Genomic DNA, 19,776 nt, shown 5'->3' on the forward strand with positions numbered 1-19,776 from the left:
TAATATAAAAAAATATGTCAGGATTGGAACTCCGTTCATAGTGACTATGTGACTACTACTAGGTTTCAAAAAGGAAGCTCTAGGCTTATGTGGAAATATTATAAGTTGAGTTTTGGAAGCGTTGGAAGAAATCTTCCATTTTTGTAAATAAGAAGAGAAAATATCTAAAATTTTCTGCAGTCTGCTGCAAATAACACGAAGACTTCTTCCTTTAGCGGAAATGTCTGTGTCATCAGCGAACAAAGATTTGTGGCAACCCTGAGGCAAATCAGGGAGGTCCGAAGTGAAAATGTTATACAATATAGGCCCAAGAATGCTACCCTGAGGAAGTCCTGCTCTAACAGGTAGTCGATTAGATTTGGAATTTTGATAATTTACCTGCAGAGTACTGTCAGTTAAATAATTTTGAACTAATTTCATAATATAAAGTGGAAAATTAAACTTTTTCAATTTAGCAATCAAACCTTCATGCCAAACACTGTCGAATGTCTTTTCTATGTCTAGAAGAGCAACTCCAGTTGAGTGGCCTTCAGATTTGTTTGAACGATTTAAATTGGTAACTCTTAAGAGTTGATGAGTAGTTGAATGCCCATGACGAAATCCAAACTGCTCATCTGCAAAAGTTGAGTTCATATTGATTTTTTTTTTTTTTTTAATGTGTTTATTTTTCCAGGCTCATTTGCCGTAGCTTTGCGGAGCCGATATTCATTGTTTAGGTTACAAAATTTCTTAAGACTAACGTTAGTAAAGCGGGGGCCGATTACTCGCGGCTATCTCGAGGTTAGGGGTAACAAATTGTAACAAATGGATGGCAGGGTAGGGATTGAGAACACAAGGTTTGGAGAGCAATGTGCTCTTGATCTCGAACTAAGCGACCAACTGATGAAAAAGACAAACATGGGGGTACACCGATGGGCAGCTAACAACTTGGGGGAACACAAGATGACACTAACTACTAAATCCTCAGATCTATCCGTTTTAAAAACACATATATTAAATTGCAATAGTCGAGATCTCGGCTCGCCAAGATGTCTCTAACGGGCCGCATAGGTTGTTTTCCTCGGGCCCTGAGGGATGCGGATAACTCGGATCTAGCAACACAATGGAGGGTACATGACCAAAGTACGTGGTCGATATCGTGATAGCCACTACCACAAGCGCACAAATTGCTGCCTGCGAGCCCGATTCGGAAGAAATGCGAGTCTAACGAGTAGTGATTGGACATGAGCCTTGATATGACACGTATAAAGTCACGGCTCATGTCCAATCCTTTGAACCATGGCTTGTTCGACACCTGTGGGAGAATAGAATGTAACCATCTTCCCAGATCACTCTCATTCCATTTTTGTTGCCAGTTGGTGAGGACGTGCTGACGGGTAATTGAGAAAAATTCCGCAAAGGCGATTTGTCGATCAAAAATATCGCCTTCCATAGCGCCCACCTTAGCTAGCGAGTCCGCTTTCTCATTGCCCGGAATTGAGCAATGAGATGGGACCCAAACTAAGGTGATAGTATAGGAGCAGTTAGATAAAGTACTCAATTTAGCTCGGATTTCGGTCAGGAAATACGAGGAGTGCTTCATCGGCCTCATTGATCGAATAGCCTCCAACGAGCTAAGGCTATCAGTAAAAATAAAATAGTGATCAGATGGTAGTGAGGCAATTTGCTCTACTGCGTAAAATATGGCTGCTAGTTCCGCAACGTATACGGAACAGGGTTTTTGCAGTTGATATGAGGCGCTATGACATTCGTTGAATACTCCAAATCCAGTGGAAGCGTTTATAGTTGACCCATCTGTGAAAAAACTCTTATTGTTACTAACATGGTGGTACTTGTTTGCAAAAATTAAGGGAACAACCATCGACCGATGGTGATCTGGTATTCCACGGATTTCTTGCAACATGGTCAGATCAAAATTTACAGAGGAACTATAAAAGTCTTGGAGGCAAACACGAGAGGAATTGAATGAAGAAGGGCCAATCTCCAGCGTCATGTACTCGTAATAGAGACTCATGAATCTTGTTTGAGGATTTCTGTCGAGCAGCTTCTCAAAATTTTCTATTACCAATGGGTTCATTACTTCACAACGGATAAGAAACCGGAAGGACAGTTCCGCGAAACGATCTGTCAGTGGGAGAACACCCGCAAGTACTTCGAGGCTCATCGTATGCGTCGAGTGCATACAGCCAAGTGCGATTCGGAGGCAACGGTATTGAACCCGTTGCAGCTTCAGGATATGTGTTTTCGCCGCGGATTGAAAGCAGAAGCTACCGTACTCTAGAACCGACAAGATGGTTGTTCGGTACAACCTGATCAGATCTTCCGGGTGTGCTCCCCACCAAGTTCCAGTAATTGTACGAAGAAAATTGATTCTTTGTTGGCATTTTTGTTTCACATACGCAATATGTTTTCCCCACGTGCTTTTGGAATCGAACCAGACACCTAAATACTTGAAAGATATACTTTGAGTGATTGTTCTACCCTTTAGTTGAAGCTGTAACTGTGCAGGATGATGCTTCCTAGAAAAAACAACCAACTCAGTTTTCTCCGGAGAGAATTCGATACCCAGCTTCATAGCCCAAGTAGACAAATTGTCTAAGGTATCTTGCAATGGTCCTTGCAGGTCCGGTGCACTTGGCCCTATAACGGACACAACCCCGTCATCTGCAAGCTGCCTTAGCGAACAATTTTCATCAAGACAACCATCAATGTCTTTTACATAAAAATTATAAAGAAGGGGGCTTAAACATGAGCCCTGGGGGAGACCCATGTAACTAATTCGTGAAGTTGTCGAGTTTCCATGAGAAAAGCTCATATATTTCTCAGACAACAAGTTGCTCAAATAGTTGTTTATAATTGGTGAAAGCCCACTATCGTGGAGTTTATCCGAAAGGACATCGATACAAACAGAATCAAAAGCCCCCTTAATGTCCAAGAAAACTGAACCCATTTGCTGTTTTTGCGCATAGGCCAGTTGAATTTCAGTTGAAAGCAACGCAAGACAGTCGCTCGTTCCTTTGCCTCTCCGAAATCCAAATTGCGTATCTGAAAGTAAACCATTCGACTCGACCCATTTGTCTAGACGAAAAAGAATCATTTTCTCCAACAATTTCCGTATACAGGACAGCATCGCGATGGGACGGTACGAGTTATAATCCGACGCGGGTTTACCGGGTTTTCGAATGGCGATAACTCTTACTTGTCTCCAGTCATCCGGAACAATGTTGTGCTCCAGAAATTGATTGAATAAGTTCAACAAGCGTCTCTTCGCGACATCTGGGAGATTTTTAAGCAAGTTGAACTTGATTCTATCCATTCCTGGAGCTGAATTGTTACATGAAAGGAGAGCAAGTGAGAATTCCACCATCGAAAACGGGGAATCTATTTCGTTATTACCCGACGGACGATCACGAACGTTGGTTTGAACCGACACCGAATCCGGGCAAACTTTCCGCGCGAAGCTGAAAATCCATCTGTCCGAGTACTCCTTGTCTTCGTTAATCGGTGTAGACGCGTTTCGCATTCTCCTACCGACATTCCAGAGTGTTCTCATGGAAGTCTCTCGCGACAAACCATCGACGAACCGACGCCAGTAACCGCGTTTTTTTGCTTTAATTAAGTCCTTAAAAGTTTTCTCGAGGTCGGTGTACCGCTCGAAATCCCCGACCTTGCCGTGTTTGCGGAAGCGTTTAAACGCGGCGGACTTCTCGCTGTTCGCGTCGGTGCAATCCTTATCCCACCACGGGGTGGGAGGTCGCTTGCGGACGGAAACACCCGGAACTCGTTTTGTCTGTGCTTGTAGCGCAGAATCGATGATGACACGCGCGAGAAAGGAGTACTCGTCCAGCGGAGGAAGTACGTCAACCGATTGACTGGCATCAAGAACCGCGGTCGCGAATTTTCGCCAGTCAATGTTTTTCGTAAGATCGTACGCGATGTCGACCGAGCGAGTAGAAGATGAACCATTGGTAATAGAAATTTTGATTGGCAAATGGTCACTACCGTAGGGATCTTGAATTACTTTCCACGAGCAATCCAACGATAGTGAACTCGAGCAAAGTGAGAGGTCTAATCTGCTTATTTTTGCTGGAGGTTTGGCTACTCGTGTTGCGTCCCCGGTGTTTAGAATTGTCATTTTGAAGAAGTCGCACATGTCGTATATCAAGGTTGAGCGGTTGTCGTCGTACAGTTCCCCCCAGCCTGTACCGTGAGAGTTAAAATCTCCCAAGATCAACCGTGGCTCCGGCATAGCCGTGCAGATATCCGCGAAACTTTGACGAGAGATCGCGGTTCTCGGTGGAAGATATACTGAGGCAATACTGAGGCATTTACCTCGAATATTAACCTGACATGCAACAACTTCAATGCCTGTCACCGAAGGCAGATCGATTCTGTAGAAGGAATGGAGCTTGTTAATCCCCAGAAGCACCCCTCCATACGAATCTGCCCGATCAAGGCGAATAATGTTGAAATCGTGGAAAGCAAGATCGTTGTCTGAAGAGAGCCATGTTTCACAAAGGGCAAATGCATCAGAAAGTAAATTGTTAACTAAAAATTTAAATGTGTCAAGTTTTGGCATAAGACTTCTACAGTTCCACTGAAGAACAGAGATCATATCCCCGACCTCATTCGGAGAATTATCCATCAAAGGATATGATCGATGCAAGGAAGGACCACCTAGAAGCTAGTTGCTTCAAAAGAGTTTTCACCATTGGCAGCACTAAATTAATAATGCTCCTCGTTGAGTCAGAGACATTGAATATACTGAAGAAGCTATCCACAATACCAGAAAACGTGAACATGGGGGCATGTTCTTGCTGATTATTCAGCTGCTTTTCTGGCCGAAAAACTGGGACATCTGGGGTTTTAGATGATCCTGGAAGTGACGGAAAGTTCTTGTCATAATTACAAGGTTGAAAACCCGGTGGAATGGGCTTCGGTGCATTTCCGTTACCTCTTGATTTTTCCAAGGTGGAAGGGTGGTCCGTACGCGTGGCCTTACGAGGCTTTTCGGTGTTGTGTTGTTTTGCTCGTTTTCTCGTATTGCCTTTAAAGACAAACGGACTACCCTCACCGACCTCTGAGTCAGAGTCTAGATCATCAACTGGCAAAATGGAGAACGTGTTACTGCTTTTTGGTGTGGTCTGAGAAGATGAAGCGGTATTCTTCAAGAGTTCTGCTAGTGTTCTCTTGGAGCGAGCTTGCAGAGACCGCTTAAGTTTTTCTCCCTGCTGTTTATACCTCGGGCAGTCAGTCAGGGTATGTAGGCTTTCCTTGCAGTACACGCATTTTGGAGGAGCACCGCAAGGGCCCTCTTGATGTTGCTCGCCACACTGATCGCAGCGTGGTTTGTTCGAGCAGTAGTCCGATGTATGACCAAGTTGTTTACATTTCGAGCAGTTCATTACCCGAGGTACAAACAGACGTACAGGCAGCCGAACCTTACCAATAGCGACGTAGTGAGGTAACGCTGAACCCGAAAAGGTCACACGAAACGAGTTTGACAAGGAATAAGTTTTTTTGGAGCCTACTACGGATACTGACTGCATTTGAAGGCAGTCCAATATCTTCACCTTCGGCAGAGCACGGTTTTTAAAGATTCCGAAGGAATCGGGACCCAAGAAATCATCGCTAGTCAAACTCGCTTCGGTGACCACTCCTTCAATTTCTACCTCACTACTGGGTATGTAGACTCGGTATTCCAATGAAAAAAGCTCGCACGCAACAATTTGATTAGCCTGCTTCCGGTCATCAACGGTAACGCGCAGTTTTATTGGTGTTACCTTGAAAATATCGGTAACGGCCGAAAAATGTGTTGTTAGATCCTTAGAGATCCTCGGAATGTTCAAAGGTTTTTGTTTGGGCCGGAAAAAAACAACCCATGGGCCTTTCGAGGCTTCTGGGTAAGCCTTTAGGCGGGGGAGCGCAGAGATTTTTGGGGGCAATGGTGTGGGGGGTGCAGGACGAGGAGGTGATGGTGGGGGAGAGGGTTGTGGGGGATACCTTTTCTTGGGATATGCTCCAGTATTTTTGCTGGAGAGCGAGTCAACTGGGACGTCAAGGGTTTCCATTTCCACAACTTCCTCGAGACTTTCGTGTGAGGAATTAAGAGTTTCGTCGTCTGAGATGGAAAGCGACCATCCCCCGCCTTTATCATTTTCATCCATTGCGGTTAAATATCGCCACAATGGTGTTTTTAATAAATATTTTACAAATAATTACAGTAATTTCAAATAGTATAAAAAAAAATGCAAAAAAAAATAAAATAAAAAATAAAAAATAAATACAAAAAAATTATATAGTTTTACTCTAATAAAGAGTAATACGAAAGAAGGAAAAAAAAAAACAAAAAAAGAAAAAAAATATATATACAAAAAAAAAATGTTTTTGGATCACCCTAACTATGCTCTACTTATAAATAGTACGAGAAAAAAAAAACAAGAGAAAAAAAATTATAGATATATACTATTTACAAAATTTTGAATCACCCTAATTATGACCCAACCTAATCTAATACTGGACCATGCGGGGAGATGCGATACTGGTGAAAACAAAGCGACACGGTATACCTATTACACTGAGGCGGCAGATGACTGGTGCGAGGTTATTGTTTGCCCCAACGGCTGCTGGGTCGATAACCTGATAGCTGGTATGCCTCGGTCGCCTCGGTAGGCAATTTAACGTGCTTTCGTTGTTGCTATCAATGGGATGATGTGATGATGCGATGATGGTGATTAAAGCTGGACCGTAAGCAAAGCGCTCGGCGTATGGTTAACGGCTTCCTCACTCGCGCACTAGTTGTTTAAACACTATGCCAACTAACTTTGGCGAGAAAAAACCCTCGCGTGGGGAAAAACTCAAAAACTCAAATACTAGTGTCGTACAACGAGACCGATGCGACTTGATCGGCTCAGCGTGCGAGACGGAATGAGTTCATATTGATGTGAAGCATCATTCTATTTAAAATTATCCTTTCAAAAAGTTTACCTATTGCAGAAAGCAAACTTATTGGACGGTTGCTAGAAGCTTCAGCTGGATTTTTATCCGGCTTCAAAATTGGAACAACTTTTGCATTGTTCCATTTATCAGGAAAGTATGCCAAATGGAACCACCTGTTAAATAATTTTACCAAGAAAGACAAGGTGCTCTCTGGGAATTTTTTTGATGAGGATATAGAAAATTCCATCATCACCTGGAGCTTTCATATTTTGATTTTTTTTAGTAAAAGATCTTACTTCGTCCAAATCAGTCCCCCAGGAATCATCAAAAATACTTTCTTGAGCGAAAATATTCAGATAATCCCGAGCAACCTGATTCTCAATAGGACTAGCAAGACCATAACTGAAATTATGGAAACTCTCGAATTGCTAGCAAGTTTTTGATCTTTTCCAAATTTGTGATCGAAATTTTACCACCTTCTTGGTAGTAGGCACAGGAGTGGAACTTTGGATCAGAAAGTGGCTCCACTTGTCATTTGCGAACACTAGCGCACCTAGCGGTAGAAGGCATCTTCTGCATGCAGTTAAGATAGGCAGCATGCTATGATAGTGTGAGTGCACATAGAAAGCCCGTGTGGAACGCTACCACAACACATCGCTTGTTAAGCAGAAAAACGAGCACTTTTTGATTCACCGATTTGTTTGCACTTCTCCTTCTGTTCTGTGTAGTAGGTTTTTGAGGTTTTTTTTTCAAATTTTTTGTGAGTTTCCAAAAGGGTTTGGAAGTTGGGTCTAATTTAGAAACATTATTTTCAAAAGTTTTGTTCCTCAGGGCAGAGAATCGCTTTTTAATTTGTTTTTGAAAATCCCGCCAGATAATTTTCATGGCAGGATCACGTGTTCTTTGATATTGTCTCCTACGGACATTTTTAAGACGGATCAAGAGCTGAAGATCGTCGTCTATTATAATTGAATCGAATTTAACCTCGCATTTTGGTACTGAGGCAGCTCTTGTTTCAACTATAGAAGTAGTCAGAGATTCAAGAGCATAATTAATTTCATCTTTGGTTTGCAAAGGAATGTTTGGATCGAAGTTATATTCCATAAATGTTCGATATTGCTCCCAATCAGCTCTATGGTAATTGAAACTAGAGCTGTTGGGATTAGAAATCATTTCTTGGGATCTTTCAAAAGTTACAGGAAGGTGATCAGAACCGAAGTCAGCATGGGTAACTAATTGTATACAATGTTGACATGAATCAGTTAAGACTAAATCAATAGTTGAGGGATTTCTTGCAGAAGAAAAGCATGTTGGGCTGTTTGGATATTGAATAGTGTAGTAACCCTCAGAACAATCATCAAACAGAATATTACCATTGTAATTTACATTATTCCATGAGCGGTGTTTTGCATTAAAATCACCAATAATGAAGAATTTAGACCTATGACGGGTAAGTTTCTGAAGGTCACCCTTGAGAAAATTCTTTTGCTGGCCTACGCATTGGAATGGCAAATAGGCAGCTATAAACGTAAGTTGCCCAAATTTTGTTTCAACAGAAACTCCCAAACTTTGGTTTCAAATGAAGAAAGAATTTTATGTTTGATTCGTCTATGAACAATGATGGCAACGCCACCACAAGCTCCGTCAAGACGATCATTTCTATAAATTAAATAATTTGCGTCCCTTTTAACCTTATGGTCAGTTTTAAGGAACGTTTCAGTTATAACGGCAATATGCACGTTATGAACTTTCAAAAAGTTAAATAGCTCGTTTTAATTTTCTTTAAAAGATCGAGCATTCCAATTTAAAATATTAATGATTTAAAATCCATTACTGAATTTCAAAGTCATGACAATATTGTTCACAAATTTTACTCCAGTTTGAATAGCATCAAACATGGAGTTAGATTTAAGCATATCAGAAATCATGTCAATTAATGATTTCTGTAAAAATTCCATTTTAGGGGCAGTAATGCTTCCTAGGTCAAAATTTAAAAAAAAAAATCCGTTAGAATTACTTTGGTCAGTATTTTGATTTCTACCCGGTGCTATAGCAGCATAGGTAGCTCCATTAACTCGCTGAAAATTGTTAGCAGCAAGGGGAGCAGGTATAGATGAAAAATTTAAAGCAGGGGTGATATTTGTACTTACGGGTACGAATGTTGAATTTGTTCCTCGCCGACTGTTGTTAACAGCAGAGTAATTTGTACCTGTTCGGAAACGTGGAGCGTTTCCTACCTTAGAACGAGATTGTAGGATCGCTTTGCGAGTCTTAAAATCCCAATTTTTACCACAATTTCAACATTTAAATTTCTTAGGATCTTCCTTCACAGGACAGTCGTCCTTTGCGTGAGAGGAATCACCACAATTCATGCATTTAGCTGGCATGTAGCATTTTTTGTTCCGTGACCCCATCCCTGGCACTTACGGCACTGAGTGAGGTTTTGGAAATTTCCTCCAGTCTTCCTGAAGTGTTCCCTCTTCACTCGGACATGGAGCATAAGGCTAACTTTAAGGTAGATTAGTTCACTAGACTTGAAGTGAACTAAATAAAAATCATTAGTAATCCCGTTGCGTGAATCGCCAGGACGGGATTTCATTTTCATTTTGATTACTTGTGGGACAACTCCAAGTAATTTTTCCAGTTCATCTTTCACCTGATCCAGGGATTCACCACTGGGGATTCCTTTCATGACAACCTTGAACACGCGTTCTGTTTTGGTGTCGTAAGTAAACAAATTATGATGCTTCTCAGTAAGATACTTGAGAAGACATTTAAATTCGTCAAAGGTTTCAGCCAATACACGGCATTCACCCCGACGTCCAATTTGTAGTGAAAACTTAAATTTGAAGAAGTTCAAAAGTTCCGTGCGAAGAGCATGAAAATAGGAAGTGGTTATCACAATAGGGGAATCTGTTCCTTCTTGGCAATTTGGCATTAAACCGGGAAAGTTTACTAAAATTTTTCTGAGCAAATCAAATGGATTGCTCAAATTAATTTCATCAGAAGGGGGATCAAGAGTTTGCCCCCATGGCGGCAGTAAATTTTTATCCAAATCGAATCTGAAGGATCGAAGAGGAATTTTCCAAATCGATATCCAAGAAGGATTACCTCGAGTAGGGTCCAAACAAGGATCGAAGAGGAAAAAGAGTCATACAAGGTAAAAAAATTACCGGTATATTGAGCACTGAAAAGTGCTGTTTAAATTTGTTGTAGCTTTAAGTAGTAGTAACACCAACAATCAATACGAAACTAACGATTTTAAATTGGCTCACCACTTCAGTAGCCGTTAGTTTCGTATTGATTGTTGTCAAAATTTAGTTTTCTTCTTTAACTTAATTTTACCTAGCTCCACGAAAGCCACGTGATGAGTGAAAGGAAGTCAATGTTGGGTTCTTTTTTCTTACCGTGTATGAAAGTTTGACAGATAAAATGAGGGTTTAGTGGATTTTCCTATGTTTCGAGGGGTGAATCGATTAGCTTGGGACCGAAGATAGTACCAGAGCTGAGCCAAAAAGTTGAGCACGTTTCTTCGATACCTTTTAGTCTTAGAGTTACCTCTATGGTGTTACCATAGAGGTAACTCTAAGACCACTGGGTCCCGAATAAAATCATTATTATTTTTGGCTCACTTAGTACCAGAACAACGGTCCCAAGCAGTTCCAAGCTATTTCACTCACCCCTGCATGTTCTGCATGAATCCACACACTTTCATACCGAATCAAAACAAACATAGTGTAGTAATAGAATTTCAACTAGAATAGGGTACGTTAATCGTTTGCTTGGGACCAGTAGGCTACTAAAAAGGTGAGCCAATTTAAAATCGTTAGTTTCGTATTGATTGTTGTTATAACTCTCCAGTCTGGACAGCGTTTTAGAGTTACCTCTATGGTGATACTCATGGTGGGTATATAAATGGTGATACCACAGACAAACAGACGTAACTTTTTATTGTGTATCTTCGTTCATGCATTTAACGGTTGATTTGAATATTATCAGTTCCGCGAACTACTCGCCGCAGCGCTGGCATCAGATCACTTTGACGTTTCTATACATTCTATAGAACTTTTATGCAATATTGTTTACGAGTTAGCGAGCAAGCTTGTTTTCCGCGAGAAGCCAGAGAGATGTCGTTACTGAGGTTATATGTTTTGAGATACTATGTTTTCAAGAACAAGTTTTTCAAAGAGTTACGTCTGTTTGTCTGTGGTGATACAGTTTTGTCACTATATAGGCGAAGAGGTCGCGGGGGGGGGGGGGGAGTGCGGTTTTAGAGCAAATTGTAAACAAACTCGGTCGGTGTCCCATACAAAAATCCAACATGGCTGAATCATGAATTTGACACATTAGAACACCTATATGTAGTCACCTTGGTGATACTGACATCAGGTGACTAGCGAAATTAAACATTTTGTAGTTATTGATATTGATATTTTGCAACACGGGTCACGGTTCCCTCCTTGCACGAAGTATTTACCTTAATCGTTTCGGACACGCATTCACCCCTTTGCCTGGAGTATGTTGACGGGAAGAAACACCGGAGCTCGTGGTTGTCAACTGCCCAATATTTGGAGCTGTGCGAAGGGAGATGCATAACATTAGCGGAGTTATCATCAACACAGAGAATGTTGTACAAGAAATGTGTAGAAACAAGGGCACATTGAATACCATCAGCAGGACTCCCGACCAAGCATTTTGTTAATTTTCTTTAATTTTCTATACATAGAACTTCAATGCCATTCATAAGGAAAATCGATAGCGATCGTCATCTTTTCATGAATAATTGTAAAGATGCTAAAAGTCTAATCGTGAATCGTAAATCTTTTCATACATGAATTCAATATTTATTTGTCATAACCATCAACCAGTCAGCCATGTAGGTGTAATAGAGGTCAAAAAGATATCAATTTTACTCATTGGGTTCCAAATGCCGAGAATCCCACCATGTATGCTATCACGAGTTATTAAATATATAGACGTAAACTTGAAGAACTACAATGGTAAACATTTGCCGCATCGCGGCCATCGGTCTTCTCATTCATTTACCGGCAGATTGCTTCTTCCGGTGAAATGCCGAATATGTCGATAAATAATTTAAATATTGCCATCTGTCACCTGGTGTGCCCCGAACTCTCTTTAACCAGCGATGCAAATCGATAACAAGGAGATTATAAATGTGCACCGATGGCAATCTTTGTTGTTCTTTGTCAAAGTTCAAAGTTACTATGATATCAGTATTTAAATATTTATTGATGAATATTTGTAAATAATATTAAAGTCCATGAGACATATCGAAATTAAAAGAAATTTAGTATGGCACCTTTATAGATTACTATCATATAACCGATGAAGAAATAATCTTAAATGTAAGTATCGATCAATAAAGATTTTTAAATGTGTACATCGAAATCATAGAAAATTTAAGGTAAAGAACTTTGAAGAAGTTTCACGAATGGTTGGTCGGACTGTAATACAAATCAAGCCAACCAATGCATTAGGTCCTAAGTAACATTGATCGATTTTCTTCTTCAACATTCTCTTTGGTTTATAACTTGGTCACGAAACCGTTTCTAACCGTGTTTGCCGTATTAGATGCTAGATAATAACTTGTTTTATCGAATGTGTTGAAAATAGCTGGAAATGTCTATACATGGCAAAGAGAAAATCGACAATGTTTCTTAGCACCTAATGCATTGTTCAGCTTGAAATGCTGATAGAGAGGAAGCGAGAGTGGAGAGACGATCAGCGAACAAGCCATCCCCCACAGAGAGTCTTACACTGCGCAAGGGGAAGGGGACACACCAGACAAGGCCTTTTGAAGCGTTCTTCCTTACTATAAAAACAAAAAAAAAGGCAAACACATTTTTTGGGATGTCAGTTTATGCGTTCAGAATAGAGAACAATCAAGAAATTACGAAATATGGTCAATATATTTTTCGAGTATCTTATAGGTAAGCTTGCAAATGCTTTTTCCTTGTTGAATTTGATCAAAATAAACTTCGCCATGAAGCACTTACAATAATGATTGCTCATCGAAGTCAATGCACCTCGGTGTGCTTATTAACGTGGATGGTTCCGCTACCAGACTTGTTGTTCAAAAACTGGTTTACGGCAGTCAACGTTGAAATGGGAATCTAGGAGAGGATGAAAAAAATATCGCATAAATTGCTATTGTAATGAGCAAAAAGTTAAAGGATCATGCTTACATTGAAAATATCATTCCAGAAGTTGGTGTTCTGAGTAGCTCCCACAGCGGTGTAAGTAGATCCTCCAGAATGGCCATTTGAGTCAAATCTGGTACTAAGGTGAGCCTGGAAAATTAATGTTCTGATTTACTAATCATTGAGGATATGTTCATCATGCTTAGATTAGCGCCATATTCAGAAAAAGTCATCATCAACTAGAAAGTGATTGCCAATAATAATACCTCTTTGCGAATTTCGGAATCTTGGTGATGTTTTGGCGCTGGAGGAGCAGGGTGCGAGTAACTAGCAGCAATGTTTGAAAAAGCTTGGAAATCGAAAAATCGGTTTAGATCTACGCTGTTCGAAACGGTGCCACCCTGCGCGCCATGATCATGGGAACTTTCAACTATTGCTACCTGCGAGTATGTTACATTAGTGTCGGGTTAGTTGCTACTACAAGATACTTCACAGTGCTTGCATATCTGAATATATATAGATTACCTTATGCGGGTGTGAGATGAACTTCTTTTTGTAAACGGTTTTGGTATGGGTATTGTAGGATGATGGTTGATGGACTGGTGGAGCTTGCAGATCGGTATGAACTTCCTTCAGCACTGTCTTTGTCTTCAATTTGGAATCGAATTCATCGTTGAAACGGGTGCGAATAGCCTGGGGTGCTGGCGGAACCTCATGCTCAAGCACAATCTGTTGGTGACGAACGCAATGAGTTATCATGATGTGTAACAATCCTCAACTAATTGGTCATGAATGAATGCAAACCTCGCTGTGTGGTGCAGCTCCATTGGTCTGTCCAATTTTCACAACTTTCTTGCTTACTCCGGGTGCGTGCGCCTCAGCGCCGAGACCACCGGCACCTCCTGCATTCTCCAAACCACCTCCAAAGGCTGCACTTGCTCCAACGCCGTTTCCTGCTGTTGCTCCGGCATAGCCTCCACCTGCTGTGCGATCTGGTTTGACATTTCATTAATAATTGTTAACATTTTCCACCGGAGTAATAAGTAAGTGCGCATTGCCTATATACTTACAAAGCGTGGTTCATATTAGTAGCACATAAAGCAAAGCGTTTACGTTTCAACGGTAGCAGTATAGCAGTTTTATTTTCCTGTTTATTGGGGTTATTTTGTCTAATTGGAGTTTTTAGACTAAGCGACAGATATCAACTAGTTCCATCCAATCAAGACATTTGAAAATTTACAATCCAATTGACAATGGCAAACGAAAAAAAAAAATGAAGATCCGAAACTAATTGAAAGAATGATTTTGTCCCGTAAGATCTGGACTGATTTGAGATTTGGGGGTAACTGTTTTACTTAAAATTGACTTCAATCTCCAATTTCTCGCGAATAAAAGCTCAATCTTGCAATCTATCAGTGATTCTCAAGCTTTTATTAGCGAGAAATCGTGGTTGGAGCCATTTTTTTTTGCAAAAAACAGTAACGCCAAAATCTAAAATTAGTTGGGAAATAAGAGATTACGATCCATCATTTTCGTTTAATTCTATAAATAATTTATTGTACTAGTATACGCTTGCTGATAGCTGATACTTATTCTATTATGAGCTGTTTACACTTGTGCTGATTCACGAGCTGGTGAGTCTGTCGTTCACAGACTCATGGATATTAGCATGAGGAAACATTTTTTCGGAGCTAGTTAACATTGGCGCTTTAATTTCTGGCACAAAGTTGATCGGATTACACCAATTTGGGTTAATCAGCATTATGAAACAGGCAATTTAGATACACATCGAATTGTGATGAAGCAACTCGTTTTTCGTAAGGAAAAAGGAGATAAGAAAACGAATCATCACAAATTGTATGGGATCATATTACCTTCTATCGTTTCCTAACGAAGAACGAAGTGCAGCATCATTATTTGTTAAATAGGTTTACGGGCTGTGACTAAACTAGGTCTAGTCCCTCAACTAAGCCTATCAAGGAAATAAATCCTTTTTCAGCAATAAATCTTAATTTTAATGACACAAAAGTTCAAAAGGCTTATTTGAAATTGGGATCCACAAACGAATCACAATTACAATTACAAGTACAATTCGTTGTCTATTTTAATGAAAAACTGAAACGCAATTTGTGTTTCGATTAGTTTTGTCTGCGCTTTGCGCCGACACCTTCTTTCGCTGTTCTGTGCTCGCAGGAGAAACAACAAGTTTTTCGTTTTTTACAACGAGCAATCTCAAGGACAATTTTAGAGGGGGCGAAGTTACATCAATTGTTGATGGGGACAGTAGTCCAATATTTAATCTATGTTCCTGGAAATTTTCATGTGAAAATGGTATTTTTAGTAAATGATTATTGTGTTCAATTGTTACGGAAATGATAAGCTACGTTAGTGGCTTAGGTGTGTGGTATGTTGTTAGTGGAATTTCGTCTATAGATCAATTGTTTGTTGCATAATTATAATCGATGGCTGCCTATTGCACCCAAGTTAGGGACATGTACCCAATCTTTTAGGAAACTGTCTCAGATAAGAAAAACTAGTTTCTTCGAAAAAATCCTATATGGCTGCCAAAATCTCTTTCGAATGGTATGCAAATCAGTGTGGAGATAAATAATTTCACACTCAACAACGAGAACAGATAGACCAACTACTTGCATGAATTTGAATTTCGGCAAGACAAAATTCTATTGATCAAGGCAACCTCTGAGTATCGAAGTCATCATCTGTATTTCTTCATTATCGCCTATGTTGTTGTCAATATTAATATTCGTCTTCTTCTTGGTGGGGATGATTTTGATGATCAAATGCAAAATGATTATTTTCATTTTGAACAAATATAGCGTTGTATAATGTGTTGTGTTGGTTTTTGCACACAGATCGATGGAAAATTATTGCCTCATACTGAATTGATGATAATATCGACGTTTTAGCAACCGGTGGAAACAAACGATTTTAAATTGGGTCATTACTTGACTAGCCTATTGGTCCTAGTACATCTATAAGCATACCCCATTCTAGTCGAAGTTCTACTACAACGCTATGCTTGTTTTGATTCGCTATGAAAGTTTGACAGATAATATGAGGGGTTCGTGGGGTAAAAGTCCCCAAGAAGGGGGATCCAACTGTTTGCGACAACTGGCGAGGCATTATGTTACTGTGTATTGTTCTTAAAGTTCTGTGTAAAGTTATCCTCAATCGGATACAGGAGAAGATCGATGGGACTCTCCGACAACAGCAGGCAGGATTCCGTGCTGGAAGATCCTGTGTGGATTATATTGTCACGCTCCGCATCATCTTGGAGCAGGTCAATGAGTTCCAAGAGTCCCTGTACTTGGTATTAATTGACTACGAAAAAGCTTTCGACCGACTAAACCACGAAAACTTGTGGGGCGCTCTGAGACGCAAGGGAGTCCCTGATAAGATCGTCAACCTCATCGAAGCGCAGTACGAGGCTTTCTCGTGCAGAGTGTTGCACAACGGAGCTTTGTCTGACCCGATTCGGGTAATCGCGGGTGTGAGGCAAGGGTGTATATTATCACCGCTACTGTTCCTCATCATAATCGACGAGATCATGGTTGGAGCCGTTGACCGTGTACCGAACCGTGGGTTGATGTGGCAGCCTATTACCATGGAGCATCTCAACGACGGCGCTCTGACATGCAGAGTAAGCTCGACGACTTTGTGGAACGCTCCTCTGAAGCAGGTCTAATCATCAACGGCAACAAGACCATATTGTTGCATGTCAACACGGAAAACCGTTCCAATTTCACGGTAGCTGGCCAGGCAGTGGAGAAAGTTGAAAGCTTCCAATATCTTGCAGGCCAGATAGCGTCGGACGGTGGCACCAAGAGCGACATAGGTGCACGGATTAAGAAGGCGAGGGCTGCTTTTGCCAGTTTGCGAAATGTATGGAGAGCGAATCAGATCAGTCGACGCACCATAATCCGAATTTTTAACTCGAACGTGAAGTCTGTGCTGTTATACGTCAGTGAAACATGGTGTGTATCAGCGGAGAACACTCAGAAGCTGCAGGTGTTTATCAACCGATGCCTGCGGTAGATAATTCGTGCCTGGTGGCCCCACAATTGGATCTCAAATTCCGAGCTTCATCGTTTGTGCCATCAGAAGCCGATAGAGACAGAAATTCGTGAGAGGAAGTGGAGGTGGGACGGCCACACACTACGACGGAGCGGAAACGAAATCTGCAAGCAAGCACTGGACTGGAATCCAGCAGGACATCGCAGCAGAGGCAGACCCAGAGGCTCGTGGTGGTGGAGCCTAAACAGTGAAATTAAGAACGTTGACCAAAAATTGACCAAAGCCAAAGCTAGTAATCGCCCAGGATGGAAATCTTTCACAAAGGCCCTTTGCACCCCTGGAGATGCGCAGGATCGTTAAGTAAGTTCGTGGATTTTCCTATGTTTCGAGGGGTGCACCGATTAGCTTGGGACCGAAGATAGTAGCAGAGCTGAGCCAAAAAGTTGAGCACGTTTCTTCGGAACCTTCTGGTCTTAGAGTAACCTCTATGGTTTTAGGCTCTTCGGTCGACAATATTCAAAATAATCATTTTGGTCAAAATGAATTTGATTATGTTGCTTTTGAGGATCGCTTCTGATTTCCAAAATTTTGGGTTGGATAATCAAGCACCGATGAATATCAACAAACGCGTGTAGACGAGTGCACGGATGGATACGGGTTCACTCACTCGAGAAAGTTTGGCAGCGGGCAATGTTTACTAATCATGAACACTAAATAAACAGTTAGTGTTCATGATTAGTAAACATTGCCCACAGCTTGTGCCACATTTTCTCGAGTGAGTGAACTCAAATTCATCCGTGCACTCGTCTATTCGTTGATGTATCATGAACTCATTTGTTCATTTCACTCGTACGACAGCGAAGATTTTCAAAACAATCGCAATTCATCTAAACTGGGTTAAAGTGCTACACGGTTAGAAAAAAGTCCCCAAAAGTAAGTTATTTTCACTCATCTCGGCACTGTGCAGGAACCCAAAAGTAGGTAAAGCGGGTCAAAGTAGTTTTCATTTACTTGTGTGCAATTCGTATGGAATTTTCCACTAGCTTTCTACCCAAAAGTAAGTTAGTTGTACCCAAAAGTAGGTAAACATGATTATACGCAACGTTGGGTACCCACACTTTACTACCCCTGTTGGGTGGTTTTGCTCCTCTGTTTTTGACAACATTATAAGGAGAAAAGGAGACAAACTAGTCAAAAGTAAGTAAAAGGGAACTTCCCGTTGGGCACTTTTTTTTTACCGTGTACCGTGCTACTCCTTGCGTGTGATGGTAAATGATAAAACAGACACTGATGCAAATATTAGTATCTTATGCAAGAAAGTTTATAGATATAATAATATGAATTATCCAATAATCTGGAACCTCGAAAATGAGTGGATTAGTTTCAGCGAGAATTACTCTCCTAAAAAATTTATATTAGATTTTTTTTTATTTATATAGCATATTAGCCAAATTGATTTTTAACCCGCAGTCCACATTTTTTTCTAAAATCTTTAACTACAGGGCCATAGTGAAGAAGTTTTGACGGATTTGACATTTATGGACAGCCATCTACTCTATGTCAAGTCGTCAAACTCGCTTATTGATCAAATAGCAAGATAAATGGCGCTCCGAGATTTAGCGAACAAATGCGTCGAAAATCAGTCCAGAAATGGTTGTTTTTTTCTATTTCAAATGCTTCATTAAGAACTGATGGACAATATTTGCATATATTTTCATTTGCATACGGAAATGCTGGTCATCAAAAGCTTGTATAGGCATCAAAAACGTTTTGAATATGCCATAGGTCCAGGCCAAATAAGCTAGAGCAACTTTTTTTGTTTCAAAAAAGACAAAATCAATATAAAACGATATTTTCATGCATGCGTTAATACTGTAGAAGCCTTATCATGTAGATAGGTATAAGGGAACATGCATAAATGACGTAGCATTTGGGGAGAGGGGGGTTCAGATGTTGTGACCGGCATTTTGTATAGTAAAATAGGAAGGGGAGGGGGGTCTAAAATTAGCCAAAAATATGCTACGTCATTTATGGATGGTCCCTAACAATGGTTAGCCTTGGGATGCTCATTAATTTTTTTAGACTTATTTTTTTTGTTACATAGAACACGCATTATGTACGGCGATCATTTAACGACATCGTAAAATAAGCACAAAAAAGCAGATTGGTTTGCGTATATCCACGGAAAACTGATCAACGTGATAAATGAGGTTATTAGTCAACGATGGATTTTTTTTTTTCTTTTTTTTTTTTATTTTACATCCAATTTGTTCATGTTCATGTTCCGATCAGTTTCCGCATGTCATGCATCATATGCGTCAGCAGGATTTTTTGTTTGCGCACGGCAGCGTCTTATCTACCGGGGGATCTAGCAAAAGCACCTAAGAACCCTTCAAGAGTGTTACCATTTCCGCCTAGGAGACCACCCAGCCCTGCGCCAGCTTGTTGACCATGTGGAGTTCCAGCCGATGCCGAGAGGCCTCCGTGAGCCGTGTTGCCAGTCAGTATTCCACCCAGTCCGGCCTCAGCGTGGTATCCTCCGAAATTAACGCCGAATTTGCCGTCTTTGAATGTCAGCCACTGTGAATAGGAAAAGAGGAGAACAAGCGTTGAATTCCGGGTTGATTTTAACGTGTTTTGT

At 40.7% G+C, this 19,776-nt stretch overlaps 1 protein-coding gene across 3 annotated transcripts in view; it reads right to left on the reverse strand.

Moving 5' to 3' along the window:
* Positions 1-12,831: 12,831 nt before the first annotated feature.
* Positions 12,832-19,776, reverse strand: part of LOC135700613 (merozoite surface protein 2) — a 53,824-nt gene continuing 46,879 nt past the window's right edge. The window contains exons 2-7 of one of the 3 annotated variants that reach the window (XM_065221168.1): positions 19,541-19,715; positions 13,905-14,092; positions 13,626-13,829; positions 13,367-13,540; positions 13,146-13,250; positions 12,832-13,073 (exon numbers count right to left, since the gene is read on the reverse strand). In XM_065221168.1, coding sequence (XP_065077240.1) covers positions 12,978-13,073; positions 13,146-13,250; positions 13,367-13,540; positions 13,626-13,829; positions 13,905-14,092; positions 19,541-19,715 — 942 coding nt within the window. In that variant the 3' untranslated portion in view covers positions 12,832-12,977. The remainder of the gene's footprint in view (positions 13,074-13,145; positions 13,251-13,366; positions 13,541-13,625; positions 13,830-13,904; positions 14,093-19,540; positions 19,716-19,776) is intronic. The other 2 variants (XM_065221167.1, XM_065221169.1) reach the window with 2 other exon arrangements.

The sequence above is a fragment of the Ochlerotatus camptorhynchus genome, unplaced genomic scaffold (genome assembly GCF_037179485.1).
Source record: "Ochlerotatus camptorhynchus isolate MF236.1 unplaced genomic scaffold, CSIRO-AGI_Acam_v1.1 ptg000139l, whole genome shotgun sequence".
NCBI lineage: Eukaryota > Metazoa > Arthropoda > Insecta > Diptera > Culicidae > Ochlerotatus > Ochlerotatus camptorhynchus.